The sequence below is a fragment of the Periophthalmus magnuspinnatus genome, chromosome 16 (genome assembly GCF_009829125.3).
Source record: "Periophthalmus magnuspinnatus isolate fPerMag1 chromosome 16, fPerMag1.2.pri, whole genome shotgun sequence".
Lineage (NCBI taxonomy): Eukaryota > Metazoa > Chordata > Actinopteri > Gobiiformes > Gobiidae > Periophthalmus > Periophthalmus magnuspinnatus.
In genome coordinates this window covers 13,503,904-13,530,966 of record NC_047141.1, presented here as the reverse complement: position 1 = coordinate 13,530,966, position 27,063 = coordinate 13,503,904, and the positions used below count along the sequence as shown (strand labels likewise).

Sequence of the window (27,063 nt, the reverse complement as noted above, 5' to 3'; positions counted from 1 at the left end):
TTTTTTGGTCACTTAGTCATAATCAGATTAAGTGTTCTTCACACCCCTTCTCTGGACATTCATTGTCCAACAAAACATTGGCACGGTGGTACAGAACAGAACAATTCCATTACTAAGAAGCAGCTCTTACCTTTCAGGCTCTGAGATCTGCCCATTCTTAGCCTTGTGCTGGGGCACATTTACTTCCGTGTTGGACTGATAATCTGCAGATGCTGTGGAAATACACAGAATGTAAAACAAGGTTCTACACTGTATTTCATTGAATGCTCCATTGTGTTTGGTTATCCTGGAGGGGCCCCTGACTTAGAGCTACAGCGGGTACGTGTGGTTAAAGCACAGCTCCACACCCCGCACTAGAATTGAAGCCAGCTTCTAGACCATTTACCACATCACAGCCAGCCTAATGTCTTCCTGCATTTGTGGACTTTGCTACAACCAGCATTAAAGTCAGAACACCCACGTTTCAGCAGCAACCTTCTGCACAAGACAAAGACCCTAATAAGGTAATTACTTGAAACATCAACTGCTTCAACCTACAATATAATATTTGGGTGATGTTGCTACATATCAAAAATATCAAATTGTGATTTTTCTGACAAACATTGTGATTTTTAGTTAAATTACTAAATTACTTAATTTGATTCTGTTCAAAGTTTACATTTTAAACACATCCAGAAGAATTAACAAAAAGACTGAAATTTGAACCAACAAAGTAGAAACACATATTTCAGAACAGATTTAAACTACAAGGTTAGCCGTTTTTATGTAGAATAAGATATGGATATTTAGTTTGTTTGTGGAGGAATTATGATACTTCAAAAATTGTAGCCTTTGCTAATAGCCACCATTCAGATCGCGATTTCAGTTTGATTGCGATTGATCTTGCTGACCTACTCCAATATGCTGTATAGAAGTGCAGAAAGTAAATATGTGATTACGATATCAACACTCGGCTCTAGATTAGAGAGAGAGCACACCCCTCTTGTCTCCCACAGTTTGGGAAAAACGCACACATGGCTTCTATTGTGAATGGAACAGAATAACTCAATGTGCAGCTGGACAGGAAATGAGACAGAGATATTTAATAACTTTATTGTGTTTATCCTCACATGAGATCAGAAGCCACTTGACACATAATAAGTCAAATAACATTGGTGATCTCTTTTTCCTCCAAAATGTTTATATTTTGCATACAGTGGGTCTGATAGATTTGCTGTAATCCAATCTGGCTACAGAGGTGGGTTAAATTAAGTCAATTACAGGAAGCAGTTAGATTAAATGCTAGGGTAGAATGATAATCATGTTGTGTACAAGAAGTAAAGTGCTTACTTTTGCTGTTTTCTGCCTCTTTGTTAGAGGCTGGTGCAGCTGCAGGTGACTTTGACTGCAAAGATAAATCCATATTACACATTTATTTACTTTTAAAATGGAACTTAAGACAGATGTCAGATGAACACATACCTTGTCACCTCCATCTGTCTTACGCGTCCTCTTCATGATCTCCTCCAGACGCTGCAAACGTGACAAAAGAAATGTCAATATGAGCTACAAATACTAAAATAAAATAAAAAAATTTCGGAGCCAATACCGATATACAATATTTATTTGCTGCTTGCTGTGTCTGATAACCAATCAAAATAATAGTAGAAGATCAGCTGACCAGATGATTTTGGATGTTCCAAGGTCTCAGCTAAAAACTCAAGGGGACCGGGCCTTTGCTGTAGCTGGCCCCAGAATCTGGAATTGTCTTTAAATATTTTTAAATCTTTGCTGAAAACTCATTTGTTTGCTTTGGCTTTTAACACGAGCAGAGTGAGACTCTTGAATTGTATTGTATTTGTTGTGTTCTATTGTATTTTTGCATGTTTTGTTTTATTAGATTGCACTTTATATTGTACAGCACTTTAGGCAGCGGTGGTTGTTTTTAAATGTGCTTTATAAATAAATTTTATTTGACTTGGACAACCGATAATTGCCAATGCCAAGATTGTGCTTGTGAAATCCATAACAAGACCACAAGTTTATGCTAGGTTATAGTTTGCAAATGAAATTTTCTACAAATAATAACAATAGGTATGTATCTGTGATCTAAAATAATTTGTTCCATTTTTGCTCATTAGTCTAGTCATTCAAATCTGATGCACTGAGCAAACCGGTAATGAATACCATGTGCTAAATATCAGCTAAATCTGACCGATACTTGAGATAAATTCAAACCACCTGAGATACCCCTTTACTTATATCGACTGTGAAACCAGTATATCACCCCTCCCAGAATAATACATTAACATCATGCTAATCGGTTGCAAAATGCTCTCTTATCCAAGCAGTATGCTTTGAATTAGGGTTTTAGATTGACTAAACTTTATTGTGTATCTTTGAGTAGGCCGCCTGCAGAGCACACCTGTCTTTCACCTTTGAACGGTGAACTATCGTGTGCTTTCCAATTTTATTTATTTGCAAGAGGAACAACATTTAGACGAAGACTTTTAATTGAGGATACATAGCCACAAGTGCTGTTGCCACTCATAAAAGAAAAGCATTTTTAAGATCCAAGATTATTAGTCCCATATTACACTCATTACTTTGGCACGTAGTTTGGTTTATAAAACTTGAGTTGAAGAATTAACTTGCTGGTTCCATCTCTTTGCACACAAGATAACAAGAGCATATGCAAGCTGCAAAGACTTTGGGCAGAGCACATGTTGTGCTAGCAAGCTAATTCTGGCACAGAGCCAGACTTTGGTTGGCGGAGCTAGGCCTGGCACATTATATATTACTCTTTTTTGCACATGGAGAGAAGATGAGTGGAAGGGAAAGAATGGTTGAGTGGGCGGTGCACTTTGAAGGAGATGGTCACCAAACTACTCATGCATGTAAAGGAATCAGCACAGGGTGACTTCCATTATGACTGTTTATATATAGCTGGACGCTAGCGGTCTTAATATCCTATTAAATTATGGCATGCAGACAGCTCGTCCTGGATAAGCTAAATACATCGTTCATCTTCGTTTCAGAGACTCACGGCTGTCATGTCAAGCCACGAACCAGAACTTAATACCTCCGTTAAAGGCTTGTAAACTGCAACATTCACTGTAGGGATTGAATTCTCTGTCCAGACATAGAATGCCCAGACTCACTTCTCTTTAAACCTAATAACCAATATTAAACCAGAACACACTCCTGGCCAAAGCCAGACATGCCGTACCTTTTTCCTCTCCAGCCTCTCCTGCTCCTCCTTCTGGAAGTGCTTCTCTCTCTCCAGACGCTGCCTCTCCGCCTCTTCACGGGCCCGAGCCTCAACCTCCTCCTTCTGAAAACACACAAAAATCCAACCACAACTTTATAATTCTGGCACAGTGGGAAAAAAAGCTCAGCCAAAATAGCAAGCCTTTTACGTAACATGGGTGTGGTAGTGCTTCTGTGGTTCAGCTATTGTTACAGTTCTTCTCTAGCGTATTCGTATTCAAAAATGCTAATTTTGACACGCTTTGAATCGAAATGTCACCCTAAACTTAAACAGATGAATAATTATATGTCACTTTTGTCATGGACCACACGGGGGCAGTAGAGGGTAAATGTCGGCAAAGGCCACTGCAGAAATGAAGTAATAATCATGGACTATAGTCTATGGTAATGATACTACTACTTTTGCCAAAAACACAGACAAGATGCAGTAAGAGTCTTGTCGTAAAATATTAGTGGTTAAATTAAAAAGCTAAGAATGACTGCAAATGACCAGCATAAACGGTGGATTAAAATAGTCACTGGCTCTTATCTGAGTTAAAGATAGGAGTGTGTAGACTTGTGTCCTTGTCTTGACCTTTAGCCGACAGGTGCTTTATCTGTGACAATAGAGTGAGCTTATATTATATTTGTCACTAGGCCTTCTGTCATCCGACATGTGACACTATGCAGTAGATAGTGCCATTGGCTGTACTGACTCAAGGCAGTCATTCTATTTAAGAAATTCTAAAAGCAAGGCCCTCATAATGTAGTCATATATCTTCCAAATAACCCATGATAAAAGATTTCTTATATGGAAGCTAGTTTAATCCGCAGACAAGACACTAGCTAAAAATGTTCTTTTTACAGATTATTCATACTTGTTTCTGGAGCCGTAGGTTCTCCTCCTGCTCTGCTTTGGCCTTTTCCTGAGCCTCCTTCTCCTGCTGTAGACGCAGTTCTTCATCCCTCTTACGCTGCTCCTCAGCCATGGCCCGGGCCTCCTCTTCTCGTCGCTGCCGCTCCTCTGCTTCACGTGCTAATCGCTCCTCTCTCTCAATCCTACACATATGGAAAATAAAGAAACATGACAACATGCATGTCTCTTTAAACAAGTTCCTTTAATCTTTCAACACCTTACACACCTTTCTTTCTCCTCTTGTTGGCGCCGCTCCTGCTCCTCTCGTTCCCTCTGCTCGCGGGCCTGGCGTCGCTTCTCAGCCAGGATACGAGCAGCTTCCTCTGGGTCATTGGTGCCTGCCATGGGTTTGGTTGAGGGAGTGGGAGAAGGGGCAGCCGGGGCAGGGGAAGCTGTGGTAGTGCGGGCTGGCTGGGTCTGCTCAGGTGAGGAGAACACTGTGGTACTTAACCGTGGAGGAGTGGAAGCAGCTGACAGTACTGGAGGAACAACTGGAGAGCCTGGATCAGTAGAAACATATATTATTTAATATGCTAAATCCTAAAATGTCTTGTATTTTAGTAAATAATGAATTTAGCTCATGTTAATCTTAATTTTTATTAAATTTAAACAGTGTGACAGGTTTTATCTCTAAGAGAATCCGCAGGAACGCTGCATGTGGCTTTTACTGATTCAATGCTTTGTTAAGTCTGACAAAAAGTTCAGCTTAGAAGGTTTAAAGAAATCTGTGTTATTTGGTACTGGAAAGCATCTTGTTACCAACCTCTTCTCTCTGGTGTGGCAGCCCTCCTGGGCTCTCTGACTCTTTGGAGGGGGGCAGGAGAGGAGGTGCGGGGGTCTATTCTTGCAGGAGTCCTGGCTCTCTTTGGCCGACTCTTAGGGGTGGATGGACTTCCCTTTGCTGAAGCAGCAGGGCTGGCCGGTCTGCCTCTGGATGTGGCTGGAGACGAAGGCCTCTGTCTGGATAAAGGACTGGGACTGTAACAGGGAAAGAACTCAATGTAAAGGACAAAACCTCTCTGATGCATCAGGACTAATGGCACATGACAACCTGAGAGACAAGACATTCAGTGCATTCTAAGAAAACGTGACCAGGACCAGTAGGTTCACATCAGACGCTATGTTAAAAACATGACATCATCTGTAAAGTGCACCATTGGTCGGTCTCTGCCATAAAAAGAAGACGCTTTTTGTTCGAGATTGCCTCCAGCACAGAGAGCTCTACTGTGCTCTTATAACCTTTTCTTCATATGTGTCTTTTTTCAGTCCAAGAGTGATGCAATTTCTGACCTCAGGCTCTGGACGTGCCTACACTGTGCAGCAGTCTGACTCTGATTAAAGGGCACATTAGGTCAAAGTTGTGTGTTTAAAAGTGAATCTTATTTACCTTGGGTCTGGCCTGTGTCTCATACTGGGCAAAGACTGTCTTTTCTTCAAAAGTTTTTCTTTACTGAGAGCACTTTTCTCCTTCTCATTCTCTAGCTCCTTGTCCTTCTTCTCTTTTCTGTTTTTATCCATCTGTAGAATATAAAAGACACATTTGAGCTCCTAAAGTATCACAGAACAATAGAATACATTGATGGAGGATAGCACTTCTGAGTGACGTACGGGAGTGGAGCTGCGTCTGCGCTGTGTTTGTAGGATGTCAGGGGTGCTGGACGTGACCCTCCACCGTTCAGAGCAGCGGTGGTGGGCTTGGTGGGAGCAGAGTGTCATAGGACTGGCTGAGGACGAGCGAGGACACAGAGGAGAATCTGAGGAGGAGACACAAGGCTATTATACAACTTTCGATTGCGGAAACATGGCTTTGGGTTTGTCTAAACTTACGTCCATCTTTGTTGCTGCTCAGGACACTGGCAGCACTGCGACTTCGAGCGAGGAATGAGAGAGTGGGAGTCATCAGTCGGTCAACAATGCTGCTCTCCCATGGACTTAGTGCAAGGCTACGATCTGGCAAGAAAAAGGAAACATTAATTTCCAAACAAGCAAAGGTTACCTAATATTCAAAAATAGAAGATTGGATGTTCAAACTGTTGAAGACAAATTCAAAAAAGAAAGATTGCGCACAAGATCAGGATGGCAATCTGTTGCCAAAAAACTGATAGATGGCAAAATTTAGGAATTTACTTAGCTTTTAGAGCCCATGTGTGCCATTTTTCAAAAACATTTTTTATTTTACTATTCCCAAATTGATTTCTCCTGAACAGCACACAAAACCGTTGTACCTGGTGTAAGACATTTTCTGAAAACATAATGTGGTAAAAATGCTCCCTGAATAACTTTACTGTCTTCTCTGACAAAAACCCACAACCTGCTTAAAAATTTATGCAAGATACCAACAGAGTTCCGAGGACAAGCTCAAACCCTTACAAGGTAAACATCAACATTCATGAAGAAAAGGGACCATGTACTTTAGGTAGAACACATCAGACAATGTGAAAATGGCATCACCACAAATGAAATGTATGAAAGTGCAAAGAACTTAAAATATACCCATGCAGAATAAATTACAGCCCAGGCACAATGTCACATGTCACAGTGTTTTGGAAAATGAAAAACAAGATTTCCATCACCAGGCATAAAAGAGGAAATGAAATATGAAAAGGAGGGACAACTCATAAAGACAAGTTCCTGGATTGGGAGAATGATGGACACAGTCATTTTGAGGCGGGACGTCCCACATGTGGTCTTACTTCTGCTGGGGGAGTTCCAAAGTGTGGCCGAGGACTTGGAGAGGCGCTTGTTTATAACAAGTGAGTCCACATGTTTGGGCAGGTTGACCGTAGACACAGAGCATCTGCCTAAAAAGCCAAGAGAGCGCCACACACATGTTTACACACGTCACACAGGGCAGAGACAGGAAAGGGAACTAGTGTGGCTCACAAGTCACACTCAAATGACTCCTCAGTCATACATAAAACTGTGGAGCGATTTAGTAGTCCAGACCATAGCCCTCAGAAACATCCCCCTGGAAAATATGATCGAAGACTATACAATATTAACTACAAACCAGGAAAAAAATGAATATTTTCATGTTGAATATGGTATGCTATACCATCAGCCCCAGTTCTGTTAGCATAATAATTTATGACATGCAATATGCTCTATAAACAAAATTTTATAAGCAATATCGAACAAGCAAATGAACAATTCACATTCAAAATGTTTGAGAAAAACCCAAACCCAAATTCTCCCCACTTGAACTAACGCCATCTCCAGGCAAGATTTGGTACTGTCTCCACAAGAAGCGTACACTAATCTTGTCCAATGGTGCAAAGACCTAGAGCCCTACTTAGAAAATGTTCTTTCTAATGCACTGTGCTTACCCATTCATCAACACTATGGTGGACAGTGTGCTAGTGGCAGAGGAGGCGGGGCACAGATTGCTTTGAGTGTCAATAATTCCCCTGGCATATGGCAGAGGCGATTATGTGGCACAAGATGAGACTAACCACTTTTAACAGCTCCAAGTTGCCAAGACAGATTACAGTGACTGAAGCAGGCACGCATCATCACTGTGCCCTGGTCTGTGCTTCATTGGCAGTAATAACAGAGAGAGTAAATCATTGGCTGCCATGTCAGGACAAATAGCCATTCAAAAAAATGGGTAACAGATCTGATAGGCAATAGTGATAGCAAGTGCAACAGATCATATGTGCAGTGGGCATGTTGTTTTCAATTTGGGATGCTGTCAATAGAATCTATCCTAGTTTACTTTAATTTCCACACTGGTTGTATTTCATGTCACACATTAACACTGTAATCTCTGTTACTACCGGTTTTCATTCTACAACACTCAGACTGGACAACCAAGCTTTTATGTTTGTATTTTACAAGAATTTTCATGTGCATATAAGATTCTTACAAGCTGATAGATATAAGGTTGAAGTTGTGACCCTGCAGTTAGTGAATTCCCCATCAGATGCCCCCAGAATCGAATATACCCAGTTGCAGTGTACTCACTTTCTTTCTGACTTGAGTTTTGGCTCAGCGCTCCAGCCCAAGACCATCTTTGCTGCCGGATTTCTGCCCATGTCTTCTTCCCAGACCTATTGATGGCTGCTTCATAGCGTTCCTATGGGAGAATAGAATGACTTGTGTAAAATGATAGCTGTAATGATACAAAAACAACCATTAACTAAATTAAAATAGCTTTTATGGGGAGATAAAGGTGGTGATGTATCTCTTGTCTCACCATCAGTTTATTCAAAGTAAATATGAATTTATTTTTAAATTTAAGGACCACTACTTGACTTTAAAGATGCACTATGTAACTTTTCTGGTGGGGTCCTCCACAATGGGGGTGCTAATTATTTTGCTGAAATGTTTGCAACGTATGGCATTAAACTTAACTATCTTCCACTTATTCTTCCATTTAATTACAGTTGTTTTCATTGCTCAAAAGAAAACTTGAAAAAACTCTAATTGTTCTTGTGAGTGGCTCGCCTCTCACAGACCTGGCTGGCAACTTGGACAGGTGGCATTGCATGCTTGTCTCCATGGAGATAGACAACTTTAAGGCTGTGATAGACAACAGTGCTGTGCTAGCCACTGTAAGGCCATACAGTGGCTAGCACAGCAATAAAACCTCAAGTACGTGACTGATGCTCAGCCAGAAAAGTTACATAATGCACCTTTAATCACCTTTTATTATAACACTTCTTACTTTGTTCTTCTCTAGTTTTTGTTTCTGCCGCTCCTCCAGGGCAGCTCGCCGTTTTTCCGCCTTCAGTCGCTGTTCCTCCAGCTTCCTACGACGCTCCTCCAGTTGTTGATCCCTCAGCTGCTTTGCCTTTTCCTCTTTCTCCAACCACTGGTTCTTTTTAGATGCTGATAAAAACATGTATGGCATATCAACATATCATAATTTTATGACAAAAACAAAGATGAAAAGGTAAAGGCCTACCTACTATACATTATGTTAGCATCTACTAAGTTTAAGTTTAGTTGCGTTTTAAGAACAGGCCAGTTCATAAAGATACTTTCTGCAGCTGCCCCCCTGTACCTCCTACTCACATTTTCTAAAGCCCCACACTAAAACCTCCATGAAAAATTGAGCTGTAGAGGGAATGGCATCTGTATTCTAAAGCTCTTGGTACAACAAAAGCGATCGGTCTCAGTTGGCGGCGACAGACCGCTGCAGACACTGGGTCACAGATTTATTGAGGCTCACAGTTCAGTTCAGTTTTACTTAGGGGGGAGACTGAAAGCTGAGTTATACCAAAGAGCAGCCTGCCAACACCTTGCGGCAAAAATAATGCGTGCAGCAGTGTGCGGCGTGCCTCAGTTCATCCCTGCACCACAGCAGTGATTTAAGAGAATCCTTGTGTTTATCCTTCTAGTATCAAAGCTTCAGAGATTTCACTCAAAATTCCAATATATAAACAGTGAGTAGTGATAACGCACAGCAAATACATGTCATCCATGTAGTAATAAGTAAAGTAATAGTAAGTAAGTAATAGTAAAAGAAAAATTCTAATCTGAATTTTCCCTTTACTGTTTTGACAAAATGTTTTAGAATTCCAACCCCACCACTGTGACTGTTAATGTACTACTGGCAGTAAACGTAGCCATCTTTTATAGTAACTACAATTACACATTATCACCATTGGCAAAAAGCATTTCCAGGATCGGTCCATAAAGTATTCATGGTACTACAGTGGCACAACGTCTACATATGCCAAACCAAATGCTTCACTTACAATAAATCGATCATAACTCCAATGGGACACAGGTTTTCTTCTCGTGCCTTTAGTAAAACTGAACTGGTAATGCCCGCACTGAAGGTTAATAATCCGTTCCTTCCTGACTCTTTCAAGCTGATATTGTAAACACACGCTTAAGAAGGCTTTCATCTTATATCCAAGTCTGAGGGAGTATTAGATCGTCCCCGGACCATCTGGACATTGTCGTGATCACCCAATTAAAGATATTTCTCTGAATCAAGTGTGCCAAAAAATCTCACTCTGTTCACACAAGAACAGAATATTGCAGTTTTATTGCTCATTGTGTTGTATGTATAATGTAAGATTTAACTATATATTAGCACATAATCTACTAGTAGCAATATAGTAAGAGATTTAGTAGATTAGTAGATTTTTGTTGCGATAAAACTGTATGTCAACATTGACTTTCAGATTATAGTCATCTTGGCTTTGTGGTCAGTTGTGGTTCAAACATGTCATCTACAGAAGCCTTAAGTGTACTGTGACATCTGCAGTCAAAGCTAGGTCATGCCCTGAGCAGCGCTGAAGTCAGTTTATAATGCAGTTACATTTTTGTATTTTGTATGCTCACAATCATTGGATAAGTGATTGATCCATACAAAAATGATTTATTATTTATATGTTTAAAAGCAATATAGTGTCAAAGTTGAAATTGTAAGAAATTGTGTAACATAAGTCATCACAATTTACACACATCTAAATCAGTGTATTCTAAGATTATTTCAGCATTTTAGTGAACTTATTGACCAACAGGAGTAAAGAACTAAACATATGCAAAATGTGCTAACCAAATTTGAAATAACATAAAGGAAAATTGAAATAACATAAAGGAGCATGTTACAGGAATCATAGAATAAACTTTATGAATGTAAACTAAATAATTTTATATAATACAAGCTAAAACAGTAGAGAATGTTTGAAGAGGACTTTGACCATCACCAACACCACATGCAGTGAGGTAAGTCGCTTACCTTGTAACTTGCCAAGCTCTTCTGTGGAGTGAAGGGGTGAGAAAAAAGACAGAAGCAACTGTCAATCATGCAAAGCAGCAATCCAGTGTTTTAGCCATATCAGAGAACCAGCCTTGTGCTTTACAACAGTTAGGACTCATGCAACAGTGACACTCATGTGATCTTATGGTGAGCCTCACATACGAGGGTTAAATATTGTAAGCTAAAGCATCACTCCAGCAACACAATTACTGACTTAGGTTATACTGTGTCTGTACTGCAAATGTATATTCCATAGTATCTGCAGACCATCTAAGTGCCATATGCATGTCAAACTACATCCTAACAGCAGGGGGAGCACTGAAGCCATTTTTCTTACATACAACTTACTTACCCAGATATTTGGCCTTCTCATCTCTTCTCTCCTTGGCAAGCTTTTGCCTCTCTTCTGACTTCATGATGTCTGGAACAACATGGAAGAGAACAAAACAGAAGTCATTCATTTTCAAACAACCAAACAACACAGGTAGTCAGAAGTAGTTACACAGTATTCATTTTCACAAATCAATACAAAGAAACAATATAACAAAAACACAACATTACAGTTAATCACAATGTACTACTATCAGCCTAAAAGTTTAATAATAAACAAAACCATGAAATTGTAATTGTAAGTGTAACCCGTGTCAAATAATGTCCCGCTTCCGGTGAGGAGTTGGTTGTGGCGGGACAATTTCCTTTATTAGCGGTGACGTCAGACGCCAAGATCTGTCTCATGCTGCTCCTGCTGTGGCTGATTGTGGCTGATTCTGGCTGTTTCTTTTGGCAATTTCATGGAAGAAAATACATAAAACTACATTTGGACTCGACAGATACTTACCGCTATCACTATCCGCTCAACGGTCAGGTTTTTTTCCCCTGCACTGAATCCCACGACAACCTCACAATAACCTGGATGGCGAGCTACCCTTTTCCTTCATAGACTGGTAGGAACAAACGAACCTTTTCATTTTCCTGCTTCTTGGATCATAACAAGTTTTGGATCATAAAGACATTACACATTGAACACAACCTTTGGAACAAATACTCGAACCTGGAACTGGAACGGGACTTTTTTTTTTGGGTTCTGTTGCATTGCATTTTGTGTTTTGTATTAATCATATATAAAGTAATTTCATATTTATAATTCATTGTGTATATATATATATATTATTATTGCATACCTGCCTAAATGACTAATATTGAACTTAATATATATATTTTTTGACTAAGATTCCGTGTTGATGTATTTATTCACACACACTGGCTCCCTACCGTACCTACATCTGGTCACATTGCAGTCAGGTCCTAATTAGCCCCTAGTTGCGTTACATAAGACACATTTTGTTTTTATAGTGGTTGAAAATATTTCTGGTCATTGCTTTGTCTCATTTGTATTGACGTCACATTTGACAATTATCTCAGATCATGTCTGTGACTGCATAATTATTTAGTCTGAGCCAGTGCAGAGGTGGCTTTCAACTTCCACAACAAGGGACTGCATAGTGCATACCATAAAACAATGACAGGAAACAGAGACTATTTGCACTGTTTGTGACCAAAAAGAAGCCTGTTGAGTTTTCTGCAAAGCTGAAGCATGTGGCTCTCATTCTGCTCCACCATCTGGATATGGTGCTTTGCTGACTGTTAGAAATAAAGTAGAAGATGGATGCACTTTTTTACATACATCCACATATTTCTCCTTTTTTGAATCCTCTTTTTGCTCCCATAAGGCCTTCCCTTTTCAGACCTCAGTGGAGAGACACCCCAGAGGTAGAGGAATGCATGTAAAAACTGAAGCTGCACCTTACATGAATCTGCTGCATTCCTGAACGTTATGTTGGCGAAAGGAGAGAACTACATTGACATATGTATAGATGTAATATAAAGTGGATTAAAATGTAACCAGTAGTGGCCCATAGCTCAGGATTGCCGATCGTACTGTGCTCAAACATTTGCTAATGGGACCCAGTAAGTCTATTTAGAGTATGTGTGAATAATAGATATGGGCGCTCTGTCTTTTAGTCTGGCAGAGAGTAACCTGTATTTAATATTTATGGCGCATAGAGTATTTTTAGATCTGTATTAAAATGCCTATAAATGTCTGAAGAATATCATGACAAATCATGTATTATTTAGGTTGGATAGTTACTTTTTAATATGAAATAAGGAATTGTAGGAATGTTAGAGAATTTGTCACTTCATTGTCAAAGTGGTATGATCTTAGACAGACAGCACGATAGCTAGTAACTTAAATGTAGCTAGCATGGTTGATGGTATGTTATTCTATTTTCTTTTTTTCTTTTTTTTTTGTTAATCAAACAATGAAAAAGTCATTGGTCAGTAAACACAGTTCACAGGAAACATACAAATACATTACTGTGTGAAAGCATCTCCTGGGCTTACACTGTCCTTTTTGGCAAGGAAATCACTTACCCTTTTTAATGTCAATATTTTGTCCATGTGATTGACTATCGTCAATGAAAAGAAATTAACAGTAACTTTTGTTCATGTCTTTTCTTAATCTAGCATACCCAATGATCCCGTGTTTTGCTACTAGCCTGCTAGTGTTTTGTATTACAACAGTGTATGTAAAACAGTTTTGCAGCAAGTCCTTGAGTACTGGCAATATGTGGGTGAAATATTGCCAAAAGTAGATTGTCCTTTCTTTCATTCTTCCTTCCCAGCATCACTATCTTAATTAAGGATCTGGCCCATTAAGTGCACTTTTATTCATCCGGCTACTCTGTGACGTACAAAACTCCAATGTATTAGCATTTACGACCCTGTGGTGAGAGAACTAATTTGGAGTCACGAGACAGCACATAAACAGACTTGAAGCAGATACGTAGCAAAGTTGTAATAATAAACACAATGAGGTTTGACTGCTACTATACTGAAATAAGGCCCAGGTCACAGTAAATGGATTAATGGATAAAGAATAAAGTGGGAGAAAAGAGGCTTAAGCTCCCAAAACCCACAACATGTTCCTTTGAGTTTACATGGATAGTTAGCCAGTGCAATGAGATAGAGTTGTCAAAAGATACTAATCAATACTAAGACTAGTATCGAAACTAGATTCTGGTTTCAGATACCGATATTAAAAACATTCACAGGACAAAAGTGAACCTTTCCTGAATTTAGAATTATCTTAAGTTGTGTCAGAACAAGTATAAGACAACACAGACTAATATACATCCAGGGGCCGCTATGGAACACACCGGGATGACTGAGGAATTACATAAATATAACACCATGTGGTACTATAAAAGAAAATACTATTATTTAATGTTAAAAAGTGTGTTTTTTATTACCATCGTGGTGTCAGAATCAGTATCGACTATCACGGGTATTCCTTGTAGTTTTCAAAATTGTTGTATCATGAAAACACAACAATGAGTTATGTGCTACATTATTGACAATGCCAATATGGTCAAGGTCAATATTAACTATGATTTTAGGAATCTCCAAAGGTAAATGTGCTAATTATACCTCTATTAGATACTTACCTGGCTGTGACAAACATAATAATAGGGCTAGTAGTAGTCCATACTACTTGTATATATTTTCTTACATATCAAATTTTTCCTAAACCTTTAAGCCAGCTGCCTTCTCACATTGCAGTTAATGTTCCAATACTTCACACTGATTGGATTTAGCCTCACTTCTGTGGTCACTATATTTCCAATACACTAGCATCATGTTGCCTTGGGAGGGCTACCCTTACCAGACCAGCCCTTCCATTTCACATTCCATTAGTTGATTTTCCTTTAGGCATTCCAGATACAACAAGACGTCTTACCTTTTTTAGATCTGGAGGCAGGTGATGCAGGAGACCGAGGAGACTGGGAGATGACATCTGCTTTGGTAGGTGTCTCCAGCCTGGGGTCCTTCTTAGTGGGGGTCTCCATTCTGGGGGTGCTTTCTGTAGTGGGGGGGCTGCTCTCCCCCTCAGGGTCCGGCCTGGTCTGGTCCACAGCCAGTTCTGGGACAGGAGCTGGTAGAGGGAGCAGACAGAGAAGTAATGAGTAAGAAACTGGAAACAAAGTAACAAAACACGGAGGTGACTCTCAACCAGTTGGGTGTCATTCCTGTGATGTGTCAGTGAAGTGAGATATGACGTCAACTTCCTCCAGACTACGTTTGGATGATGGGTGGAGACGGTGAGACACTTCAGTTTCTCATTCATGTTGCTGTTATTATCTAATATAGGATTTCATGATTTGCCCGAGAGCAGCAACTCTATACCATGAATCAGTTCAGTTCAGTTTCATGAAGCCAACATGAAGAAGAAATGACAATAAATAGCTATATCCATTTATACATACAGTCTATGATTGTAACATAACATCAACGGCAATTTGTAATAATTTAATAAGAATAATCATACAAATTTGCTTGATGGATTGACAGCTCTGCCAAACATAACCTGTATCTCCATTACCAGTTGGCTACTGCTAGACTGTGTTATTGACAGACCCAGCAAATACAGACCTCCTGGCCCACCGTAGCACTCAAATCATTTTGGCATTCTACAATAAAATGCAAAATCAGCATCTCATAAAGTAGGCAGGCATCATTTGGAAGAAACGTTGCGTCACCTGCCACATTTGCACATTTGTATTCTGAAAGATGGTGATGTAATTGCAGGCCTTCTGGTAAGCAGTTCCATCTCTGAATCTTGCCGTATTTTGGCCATGCTTGGACAGAGGGACAAAGAAACTTGTGGGTGGTTCATTAAGCTAAGTCCTTTCTTCTTTATTCCCTTGTGGAACCATTTTGAATCCCAATTTCTCCTGCTTTACATGTGAAGATATAAACGTGGGGCTACATGGCGTAAATTACCCAGGCTTTTGGCTAAAACAACATCAGCCGTAGGGAGCCGTCGCAGCAATAGAGCAATTGCATAGAAGATTTACTCTGCAAACATTGTCCTATTGAAGACCTTGCACAGAGGAGCACTGAAGAGAAGCGAGACCAATCTGGTGACACTTCAAAGGCCACTGATTATAGCTGTCTATGGAGTGTGTAACTGTATGCCAGGCTCCCCGAGTCATAAACACCATGGATCCAAGCTATAGTCTTTTCCCAAGCTGTCCTCTAGGCTCAAGTTCAATAAATAAAACTTGCAGACAAAGATCACAAAGAATAGCTGTCAAAGCGGGTGAGACTAAAACTCTTGTAACATTTGGTGGCATTGTGCTATGTTAAGCCTCATGGAAAAGATATAGCGACCCAGGCTAGACAGAGAAAAAAAATTGAAAATCTATGAAGTATGTTTGGTAGACAAGATTTTGTGCTTCCACTGTCAAAGAATGCCACTATTAAACAGGCATTCCTCGGGCAGCGATGCACTCCGACAGAGAAGGGGCCATTGTTGTGGTTCATGCATGGCAACGGGATGGCTGCCAGGACCCTGCAATGACAGGATCTGCTACAGAGAGATGGAAGTGAGTGAGATCAACCCAAGCCAGACTGTTGTTATTGGAACAAATGAACAATGACAAACCACTGTGGAATTATCATTGTTGTTTTACATGAGTCCACTTTAGCATCACTTTCAATGACCATCAACAAAAGCAGTACAATATTTAGGACTTAGCCAACACCCCTAAAATGCTATATAGTAAAATGTAAATCTGGTTGTCTCACATGGGCCACAAAAGTAAAAAAGACATAATGCTTTGGTCTACATCTACATGCTTGTGTTTGGGTTATACAAGAGTTGAGTTGTGTTGTGTAGTGTTGTGTTTGTTTGCACATTTTAAAAAGGTCCATGAGTCATTACATTTGAAAAAAGACTAAAAAAGGAGCTGCTGAACTAAACTAAACCCATGTTTTTTTAAGAGATGTCTAACTTTGGAGGAAGAAATTTGAGGTTTATTGTTTGAAGGCTAAAATATTCATACACAAAAAAGTGCACAAAGTAATTTTAAGTGCCTTTTGGTTAAAGAGCTAGTCTTTAACTAACTAATACCCCCACTTCAGAGCATGCTCTAATCTTAAAAAACAAGTTAAATGTCAATGTATTTGTATTTTATTTAGAAGTACAGTCCCAAGAACAATCTGCACACCCATCTAGACAGACAATATCTAACATGTAAATGATCTATGTAACGAGGCCCCTCATTAACAGCAGCAAGCACCATAAATTTTTCATTACAAAATTAAGTTTTATTGCTGAACTCTACTACAGCACTCATATAGTTTCTCACTCCAGGCGTTCAATCACAGGTAAAATATCACTCAACCTTTTCTGTCTAAATTCATTACTTACGAATTTCCCTCTGCTCCCTCAGGGCAAATAAGACACAGTGAGAGGAGGGTGATTTTACAGTTTGCCTTTGACAGACAGGTATTGTGTGTCATTTAGTTCATACTGTGTGATACTTTTATCCACCTGGGAACTGGAGCCTGCCGTGACTGAGAGGGTCAGGGTAGATAACCACAGCGATGTATGCAGCTGATGATGGAGGGGACGAGAATGGAGTGTCGTGTGGGATGTAGGTGACAGTGACAGTGAATACCAATGGAACCTGAAGCTCTCTGAGAGGCAGGACGAGCGCAGAGCGAGAGGGCGGCTGCAGCACGGCAGGGGACTGGAACAAGGACTGATTGATGGAGAGAGGATACGCCAATAGACTACTAAGAGAGTTTGCACGGCCAATGTCAGTGGCAAATTAGGAAATGACTAAAATTAATGCATGTCATCACTGGTGGGTAGAGGTGGCTGAGGCGATTATCACCTTGAATATATTATGGAAATTCAGCAAAAATACTAAAACATGCCTGTAAATGTCTTGGTTGAGGGTCAAGTATCGCACAAAATGTGAATGGTCTTTAAAATTACAATCATATTATTTTTATACTTGTTTTAAAATTTATAAGACGTTTGTTTTATGTATTTATTTTTTATCAGCTCTTTCTATAGTCTTTTATAGACAATACACTCAATATTTAAATTTAGCATACAGTATCTCCATAACAACAATTGCAATATTATCAGCTTTTCAATATATTGTCATCTTCTACTGCTGAAATACAGCAAAGACTTGAAAGGCTGATAGAAGTTGGATTCTAGCCAAATTGGCTCTGGCATTAGTCAATGTTGTTTCATTGTAGGTGTCTGAATGTGTGTTGCAAAAGTTTTATCATCTGAACTCATGGTGCCCTTACTCGTTCAGTGACACATGACTGCTTCTTTCTGCATATTTACACTGCAGCACCTTACCAGTGCCAAACCCAGAGATACCTCCAGCCAAAAGCCATTAGACTGTTTCCCTATTCTGACATCACATCTACATTATTCAAATGGGCAATCAATGCACCCCAACTTACAGAGTACTGCAGGAGTCTGCACTGTGCCGGGACATGGAAAATCGCTTTTATGCAGACTATTATTGGAAAAGAGAAGTCCTAACAGTTTGCATATCTCAACTAGGTTCCGTCTAAAAGTCCACTACAAGCCAACTACAACAAAATACAGACTAAATCGAACAATGGGAAAGTAAACAAATGAAGTCCATCTGCCACATGAATGCTATGCTAACAGAGCAATGCATTCCTTGTGAACACAACTTGACCGCAGAACGATCCGGTGATGGTTTATGGGCTAAAAAGCTGTATAGGACAAATCCAGATTTTTTACTGTAATGCAACAATTTGGGCAAAATGTGAATGGAGCATTTTTAAGATCTGAGACAGCTTTGGATTAATGGATTAATGAAACAAGTGTGAATGAAGCAGCTAGCTTGTGAATGAATACAAGCGTGAATGAATACAACTCCAGGTATGTATTTGTTGATGGGACAATATAATGTTTAAGAAGAATATAATGTTTAACAGCTATAATACATATGTGTCCTTCCAGTCACAAAACAATTTCACCATTTTAAAAATCTGATGTGAATATTTTGTCAGCTTGCAATCAACAATAATGCAAGTTGAGGTTGCTTGCATGCGGTGTATAGTTGGGACTGTTTAAAATTGGGTCATCATGGGAGGTTCAGGAATCCATGGCATCCCGATGTGATGACTGGTTTAACATGCCGTCACCACTGTTTAGCAGGCCCCTTCCTGTGTGTCCATGGGGCCTCTAGCTCCAGGTGTTACTAAAAGCCCAGGGTACTGAGCTTAATGCTAACAAAGAAAGAAGATACCACCTGAAAGTCAACTCTAAAGGGTATGGGCTGTCCTTCAGAACTGATTGCATGGATGAGCACAGTGTGGGAAGAGAAGGCAGGAGGAGAAGCAGCAGGTCACAGCGATTTCACAGTCAGAGACAGGTTGGACAGAAATAAAGCCAACCTGTTTCATGTACTATTTTAGAAGTGTATGACATAAACAGAGGCTAAAAACTGGGTCAACAGCTGCTAAATGGACAAAAAAATGGCTTAGTAGAAATTGTGTCCATGATGAGTCACTAAGTATCAGAAAAGCTTTAAATGGGTCTCCCGTATTGTTTTTCTGGTAGGGGTGGGCGTTATTAGCCATGCCAGCAAGATGAATTCTTATGATTTTTGTGAGTTAACAAACTCTTGAGAATCGGTCTTGATCAGGTCCAACTGGAACGTTTGCATGTGATAGGTCCTGACCAATCACAGGACATCAATGTGGTTTGGGCGGAAGCCAGTGGCAAATAAACCAAAACAAACATGTCGACGCCGGCAGACATACTTCAGCCTATTTTAGCAGAAAAACAGACTATTTAGTTTGTGAAAAACGTGTAGAGAGAAGCGCTTTGTGTGACGGGTAAGACACATGCTTTTTTCTCAACTGGATTTACCAAAAGTTAGATTGTTTCCTCTTGTTCCTCTGTTGTGGCGCTTTGAACAATCAACATGAAGTATTTGTTTGAGCGCATCCCCCAGATTGATGTGTAGAACCTTTTTCAAAGAGCCACATATATCCATCTGGCAAGAGTCAGATTAGGGCAATATGCCAGCCAAATGAAAAAAAAAACACTCTTTACAATTTTCTAAAGCCAATATCACAATTTCAGTTTTCATCACGATTCAAGCAGTTAGCAATGAAGCATATAATACGTTATTAAGAAGTAAATGAAGTGAGAGTTCGCACTTTACACTGACCAGATTATAACAGAGCCTGACCAATAGGGAGGGGATGGTCATCATTACTTGCAGATAAGGTTTCAACAATGGTCATCTTCTCTATTTTTGCACCAACAAATTGAAAATGGTTACATCTACATTGAACCACTCCTGGATGGATGAGGCATTACATCATATCATTATACTTTTTATACAACATTTGAGCTATGTATATTTTCTATAGATTGCTGCCCTGGTGCCAAAAATAGTGCAATGCAATTCAGCTGAGATAAATGTAGATAAATTGTGCATAACACAGATGTCTTTCTACCTGTTCATGAACGTCACAACTTGTGTTTACTCTTGAGTCTTTTCCAACTCAGCACATGATTCACTGTGATGCAACCTGCAAAGAATGACAGGCGGCCAAAACATTCTTCAGTCTTTGTTTACATATTAATAGCCCCAAGTGCGATACTTCTGAGCTGCAGACACGTAGCAATGCGTATAAAAAGCCAGATTGTAAGGGCCATGAAGCGGCTAGTCAGTATGATTACAGCAGTTTGTTTTGAATGCAACATCTGCACTTGTCGAGCCCGTATAGCAGCAGTGTGAAAATATAGGGCAAGGCATGGAATATTTATGACCAAGTATAACCCTTTTTATTCACCGCAAATGTTGAAAATGAGATGTGACCAAGTGTGCCAAACCACCACCATCACACTAAATGGTGGCAAAGACACAACACTACATTAAAAGGATTGAGATAAAAATAGGCAGCAAAGACAAAAAAGTACAAGTTGAAAAGGATTACCTCATCCTCAGAGTAACAGAGGCTAATGAGCTACCTCACTGCTAGCTTGCACCCCCATCCCGTAACCCATCGGCCCTTCACCAAATTCTGTCCCCCATCATACCGCCAATGAGCTGATGTAAGAGGACAAGAGGGGCCCAGACACACAGGAAGTGCAGAGTAAACAACTGGATACTGACTCCACGCCAGACCGGGTCCCATGTGGGTGGGAGTGTTTGTCAAAGATCAATATTACAAATATAAACAACAGCAGGTAATAACCTTGAACTAGAAAGTCTGTGATATATTTTTGCAATCCATTAGGGATCTGTTTAAAATGATCATGATCTGAGGTTTTAACCATGTAACAGTGCTATCAGTGTTACCTAATCATCACGTTGATTCATGAATATTGAAGTAATCTTATATATACATTTATATATATGCAGTGGCCAAAATGTGACCAAATGTAAAATTTATGCAGGTTTATTACAAAAAATGCATAATATAAAATAGCCTTCTTTAAATGTATTGCACAAAAATAACTACAAGAGATATCACTGTACAGATCTTTTACTGAATTAAAAAAGATTTGAGGCAGGCATATGAGCCCCTGTTGATGGATTCATCATGTGTCCACAGCAGCAGTTAAAGCTTCTACAGGAGACAGTAGTCGTCTGTGGCATGTCAAGTTGCCTGTGAATACCGGTGTCTGTAGTACTCTCATCACCTGGCCCGAGCTGTGGACAATGTCTTCATTTAGCTGCAGCCACACTGCCTGCTGCACTGATTAAATGAGTGTGGGATGAGAGTCTGCATATCTGCTCTTACATCACTGCAGTGCATCAGACGTTAGACTGGATACAGCTGTGTCTGAACTGTCAGTGGGTAATATTAACAAAAATACATACTGAAATTTAGGGGAAGCGCTATTCAAATCATATGCTTGCAATGTTTCAAAAATGTGCTATCGAACATGTATCTTGTAGTTTAGGTAGAGTTCAGTAGTTAATTGTAATAAAAATCAATATTTACTTATCTCTAATTGTTAATTGCATACTTGTGTCTTTTTAAATGTAGAAGTGGTATTTTGTGTTAAAAATGAACAAAACCTAAAGATACACACTGCAGGATAATTAGCCAGACCAAGCTCACACAAAAAGTGGACTACAAAATTAAAAACAAAACTGAAATTAAATTACCGGTACTATGAATTGTGGTTTAGAGGATTGTGTGTTCTTTTGGAATCTTTTTCTTGTTTTTGACGTCAATCCTTCCCTCTCTTGCTAACTGGCATGACAGATTCAGGCTCATGATGAGACAAAAGAACAGCACCAGTTTCTGGATGCCAAAAGTTGTCATTCATAAATGGATGTGTACACGCATGCTTTTCTGTTGCTCCTGACAACCCATACATGATAACCCAATGGGGGGCAGGGAAGAGAAAGCATGACATCATCCACACTGCAAGCAGAGAAACGTGTATCATATGTTGCATCCATATACGCTTTTGGTTTTCTGTCAGTCTCATGTGCTTTTAGATACTGAATGAATTCCCTCACCTATGTGGTTTATGAACACACAATATGGACACTATATGAATGCATAAATCATTTAATTTCCATAGGCCTTTTGTTGTCTTTTTTTCCCCCCGAACCACTCCTTGGTCAAACAATTATAATTTAAACGATCAAGAAATTGAGACTTTTTTGCAACAACGTATAATAAACAAATGTATGAATGCTCTTAGCAAACAAGCTCTACGGCTTTTCAGCACTGGTGTAATCACAATACTGATATTTCCAACAAAGTTTCTTTTTTCTGATAATGCAGTGTAATATATATTTTTGTAATACAACATTTTAGTTAAGTATTTAATATTGTTACATTCATCTTAAAGTAGATCATGTCCATTCTAAAACTATTCTGGAAAGGTCAGTATTTGTAGAGAGACTAAAGAATAGAGACTAGAAACTAGAGAAAATGTAGCAGATAGAACAATTAGAGCCCTGCACTTAAAATACAAAATCAGTCATCCACCCAAGCAGAAAAATATCACTTTACCCTACTTATCAGTCCTTTACCCCTTAAATGATTTCCAAATGTCCTTTTCCACAGCAGTTCAGGGACTAATCAATAGAGGAGGGTAATAGACCAGGACTCATTTTATCAGGACAGTCGTGTTGACATTCTGCTGTAGCTCTGATCATGTGTGACCTTGCCTGAATCAAACAACCACAGCACCACACCACACTCTGTCTGTCGTCGTCATCATATTTGCACAAACAGTAGCTAAAACCAGTCATAAACCAAGTCTTGAACATACAATTACCTGCAGTTTCGTCATTCAGCACAAAAGATCTTGTTTTTAAAAGCATCCAGGCTCTAGTTTGGGTTTCATAATAAGTAAGTTAATAATTATTTTTTTTTAAAAGTTTGCACAGATGTAAACTACAGGGTTGACAGTTTTTATGCAGAATAAGATGGGATATTTTGTTGTTTGTGGAGGAAACTATGGTATTTGGCTACAAAAATTGCAGAGATTTTGTAATTGCAATTTCGATTTGATCACAATTCATTTTGCAGCTTTGGTTTACATGCAAAGAAATGTGTGTATACAATGTAGGTTGACATAGAAACTACAGTTGTGGCCTTCACGTGGTCTAATATTAGTTACCGGTCTGGTGACTGGAGCGTTTTGATGAGTGTGAACTGCTCAGCCGACTGTCTGAGATATTTTCAGCCATGGAACAAACCGGCTGCTCCAAATCACTTCCCTTGCCATGTCCTTCCGTAGTGTCCCAGAAGCAGAGGTGTACCGGTGATAAAGTAGACCGGCATTCTGTGGCATTAACCTCCTTGTGTCTGGTGACACCCTGTTTTTACTGTGAGGAGATTCACTGTGAATGAGAATATTTTGTTTGGGCAAAATAAACAGTAAAAGTCCAAAGATGTTTCATAGCTGGAGTGCTGTTCAACTGTCATGTAAACTCCAATCTGCAAACTATCCTAGAGCCACCTTGTTTGTCTTTTACTCATAAGAACACAATGCTCTCGGCACAGTAAGGCCGAGAGCATTGTGTTTAACACAAACTATAGCTCTACTTTAGAACTGACCTATTTTGCATCATTTTATTCCAAGAGTCAGAAAACTAAGATCTAGATCATATATCAAAGACTACTCCTTGAATTTAGCCTCAGACCTGGAAGACAGGGATTACACAGTTAGCTTCAAGGAAGAAAAAAAGTGAAGCCCCTTCAAAAATCAATTTTTAAAGTCAGGTACATTTTTACTGTAGAGAAATTTTGGGGATCTATTCATAGCGCCACTGCAATTTAAATTAATATAAGACTAATGCATTCTAAAGCATCACAAAAAAGTACATGGCTTACGCACATCTTGTCAGTGTTGAACAGACATTATGTGTTAAAAATACTGAAGATTACGACTGCCAATCTTCAAGTAAATTATGTGTATCATAAAACTGAATACAACAGACACCTCATGAGCAATTGAACTTCCTGTACAGCACATTAGACAGAATAGATTGTGAGAAGCGGTTAATGGAGTTGCTTTTCCATCTTGAGATGCTAGCTTGGAGCTGTTTGCATTCTCCAGTGACCACATGCACAGTGATTGAATGGTGAGAATTACACCATCCTGGTGGGCAAGCATAATGTACTGTGTGGGAAGTGAATCTAGTCATCCATTTTTGGATTGTATGTCCAAAAATGCCCACACATAAACCTGTAATAGACCTTCAATGAACTATCAGTATCTGTATTTTACTACTCTTAATTAACCAAACAGGTCTGACAATGAGTCTATACAATAAGGTGGAGCTGAAACAATACCAAATGTGCCCCTGTTCAAGGCTGCGCTGCAGAAAAAAAGCTGGCATGAGTTCAGACGGACCCTTTGTGAGTCAGATACTCCTGATGTCTTGTTCTCAAACTTCACAGTGTTCTTCAACTTGGCCTTAGGAGCAAGAACAACCAAAGCCATTGGATGTCAGATCAGTAACGCAAGAGGAATTAACCTCTGTCTGATCGTTTTAGCAAGACAATCAGTTTGCAGAGTAATGTCAGATGTAACAAGAAATAAGCCCTTAGTGTTTTCATTATGAAAAAAAAACTTTTTTAGCACAAAAAATGCTAATCAGTCATTACTAATCAATCTTTTGCTCATTTCAAAATATAAAGGAGTTGGATCCATACCTGGTGGCGGAGTTATTGTGTGAATTCCCCCATATTACACAAATGATTATATTATCACAGCAGAATAATCTTGTTTTGTTTTGGGGTTTTTTGTCACACTAAAACTAGTTCCACCATTTGTTATTTTAAGTGAATAGAACTGTGGTGAAAACCTCATTTCCATTTTATACTGTTTGCATAGTGTCTAAATGGCCAAGTTCAAGTATAATCCCAGTAGAAGATCTGGTTTTCCCAGTTTGTATTTGGCCATATACATTTTGGGTGGAGTTTTGTCAGAACAAAGCACATAGCTATTTGCAAAATTTGGTGAATTAATAGTCTGAAGAGTAGCAGGTTCAAACTAACAGGGTTCAAACCTTTTGTGCTTCTTAGCTGATCCAGACAGCTGTTTAGTTAAAGAGGTTGAAGTGCATGACCACACAGGCCAACAGAGCAACATAGCAACGTATCCCCCAATAAGGAGAGCCAGAATAAAAGAGGGATTAAGATCACCTCACAAAGAATTTCTTAGCCAATTCCCAAATCATAGAAATTAATATTTAACTTTGACAATACTACTTTTTTATTTACTGTTTTATCATATATGTCCTGCTTTATGCATGGCAAAATCTTGTCCAAATCTTGCTGAAGAATCAAACATTTGCGTCAATCACCTCCTTTGTTTTGATTGGTAAGCCCTTAGTTATCTTGCAGTGTTTCACCCTTGTATTGGTCCCACTGACTAACACAATATAAACAAAGTATTACCATGGTGCTTTTGGAAAGCATGGAGGAAGTTGTCACTTGTCATATGGAGGTCAGGTCATTCAGTGTGAGTGTCCATCTATTTTAGAACACGGTGTGCTCATAAAGCTTTGACAACATCACACCAGGGGCTTCAAGATGACCGCTTAACTTACATTTGTTCACACAATCTGCCATGGATTCCGACACAAGCATTTTGGAATCCATTTTTTCCGGTCAGACCACATCACTGCAGTCATAAATCAGTTTCAAAGACACGATGTCCGCTTCACAGCTCACTGAAGTATCTATTTTTGTATACACCTGCAAGAAGGAAGGAGCAAAACATCCTCTGGCAAAGCAGCTTCTAGAGCGGAGATAGGAAACCCCTGCACAACATCTGACCGCATGATGTTAGTGGTGGGCTAAACGTAACAGTAAGGGGGATGGGTCCGGCAACAAGACCTCATCTAGCAGAAATTGTGTTATCTCAAGCCAGGAGATGGGCTGTGTGCTAAAAAAGCAATCAGCTGATAAAAGCCAGCATCAAGTGAGCAGTGCCAACCTGTGCTGAGTAAATTATTGATGATTGTGTCACATCAGCATCAACACGGAGGATAATTGCATGAGATTGACTTCTTCAAGTTCTTGCAATGTGTCAAGTCAATTGTCAATCCTTGCAGACAAATGATCAAACTGAGAATATGGCCTGCTTGAAAAATACAGCAGAAAAACAGGAAGGATGGGGAGCCATTCTCAAGTGCAATGACACAGGCTACCAAAGAATGAAGTTCAGCCAGTGTTGTAGAGTTAGACCACTTCCAAAACAGAAGTAGCATAAGATCTTTACCTTTGCAGTTAATGCATAAATGCGCAACAACTCAGAAAACAAGCCAAGAGCATTGCAAGGTCCCTACAAAGAATAGGCCATTTGGAAGCCAATGAAAATGAACTGGGCTTGGTTAGTACGTTGGTATTACGTGGTTGTAGACTTGATGGCCGAAATTGTGAAAGACTTCGATGACAAAGCGTTAAAAACCATGCGTAATGTTGAGTCAAACTTACATGGTGATCCCGGTAGAGTCGGTTCCTCCATGGCGAATGCAGTCTCCTCTCCTTCAGCGCCTTTGTTCATTCAAACCAGGAGCGAGTTGGGGCTCTTCCTCCCTCCGGCACTGCTTTCATTCCTCAGGCACAATGTGGAAAAACTTCACTCCACTCCACTTGGCAGATTCCTCTCGACTTGTGCGTAAAACACGACGAATATGACTCCCGCAGTGCGCCACGCTGGGTTTAAATAGGGGTCCGGGTATCCGTCGTGGGTCTAACGAAACTACGAATGAAAGACTACACTTAAAATGTGAAGATCAAATCAAAGGGAGAGCGGTAAGTGCGTCCCCTCTCGTCTCACCGAGTACAC

The 27,063-nt window shown here is 39.7% G+C and overlaps 1 protein-coding gene across 1 annotated transcript in view; it reads right to left on the bottom strand.

Annotated features, from left to right (window-relative positions):
- map7d1a (MAP7 domain containing 1a) overlaps positions 1-27,063 on the bottom strand; it is a 27,802-nt gene extending 739 nt beyond the window's left edge. Inside the window, exons 1-17 of the mRNA XM_033981446.2 lie at positions 26,709-27,063; positions 14,662-14,856; positions 11,215-11,283; positions 10,842-10,862; positions 8,811-8,974; positions 8,108-8,219; positions 6,838-6,945; positions 5,972-6,094; positions 5,753-5,898; positions 5,532-5,662; positions 4,908-5,122; positions 4,371-4,644; positions 4,107-4,287; positions 3,209-3,313; positions 1,462-1,512; positions 1,330-1,384; positions 131-212 (exon numbers count right to left, since the gene is read on the bottom strand). Of these exons, the coding sequence (XP_033837337.1) occupies positions 131-212; positions 1,330-1,384; positions 1,462-1,512; positions 3,209-3,313; positions 4,107-4,287; positions 4,371-4,644; positions 4,908-5,122; positions 5,532-5,662; positions 5,753-5,898; positions 5,972-6,094; positions 6,838-6,945; positions 8,108-8,219; positions 8,811-8,974; positions 10,842-10,862; positions 11,215-11,283; positions 14,662-14,856; positions 26,709-26,778 (2,102 nt within the window). The 5' untranslated portion in view covers positions 26,779-27,063. The remainder of the gene's footprint in view (positions 1-130; positions 213-1,329; positions 1,385-1,461; positions 1,513-3,208; positions 3,314-4,106; positions 4,288-4,370; positions 4,645-4,907; positions 5,123-5,531; positions 5,663-5,752; positions 5,899-5,971; positions 6,095-6,837; positions 6,946-8,107; positions 8,220-8,810; positions 8,975-10,841; positions 10,863-11,214; positions 11,284-14,661; positions 14,857-26,708) is intronic.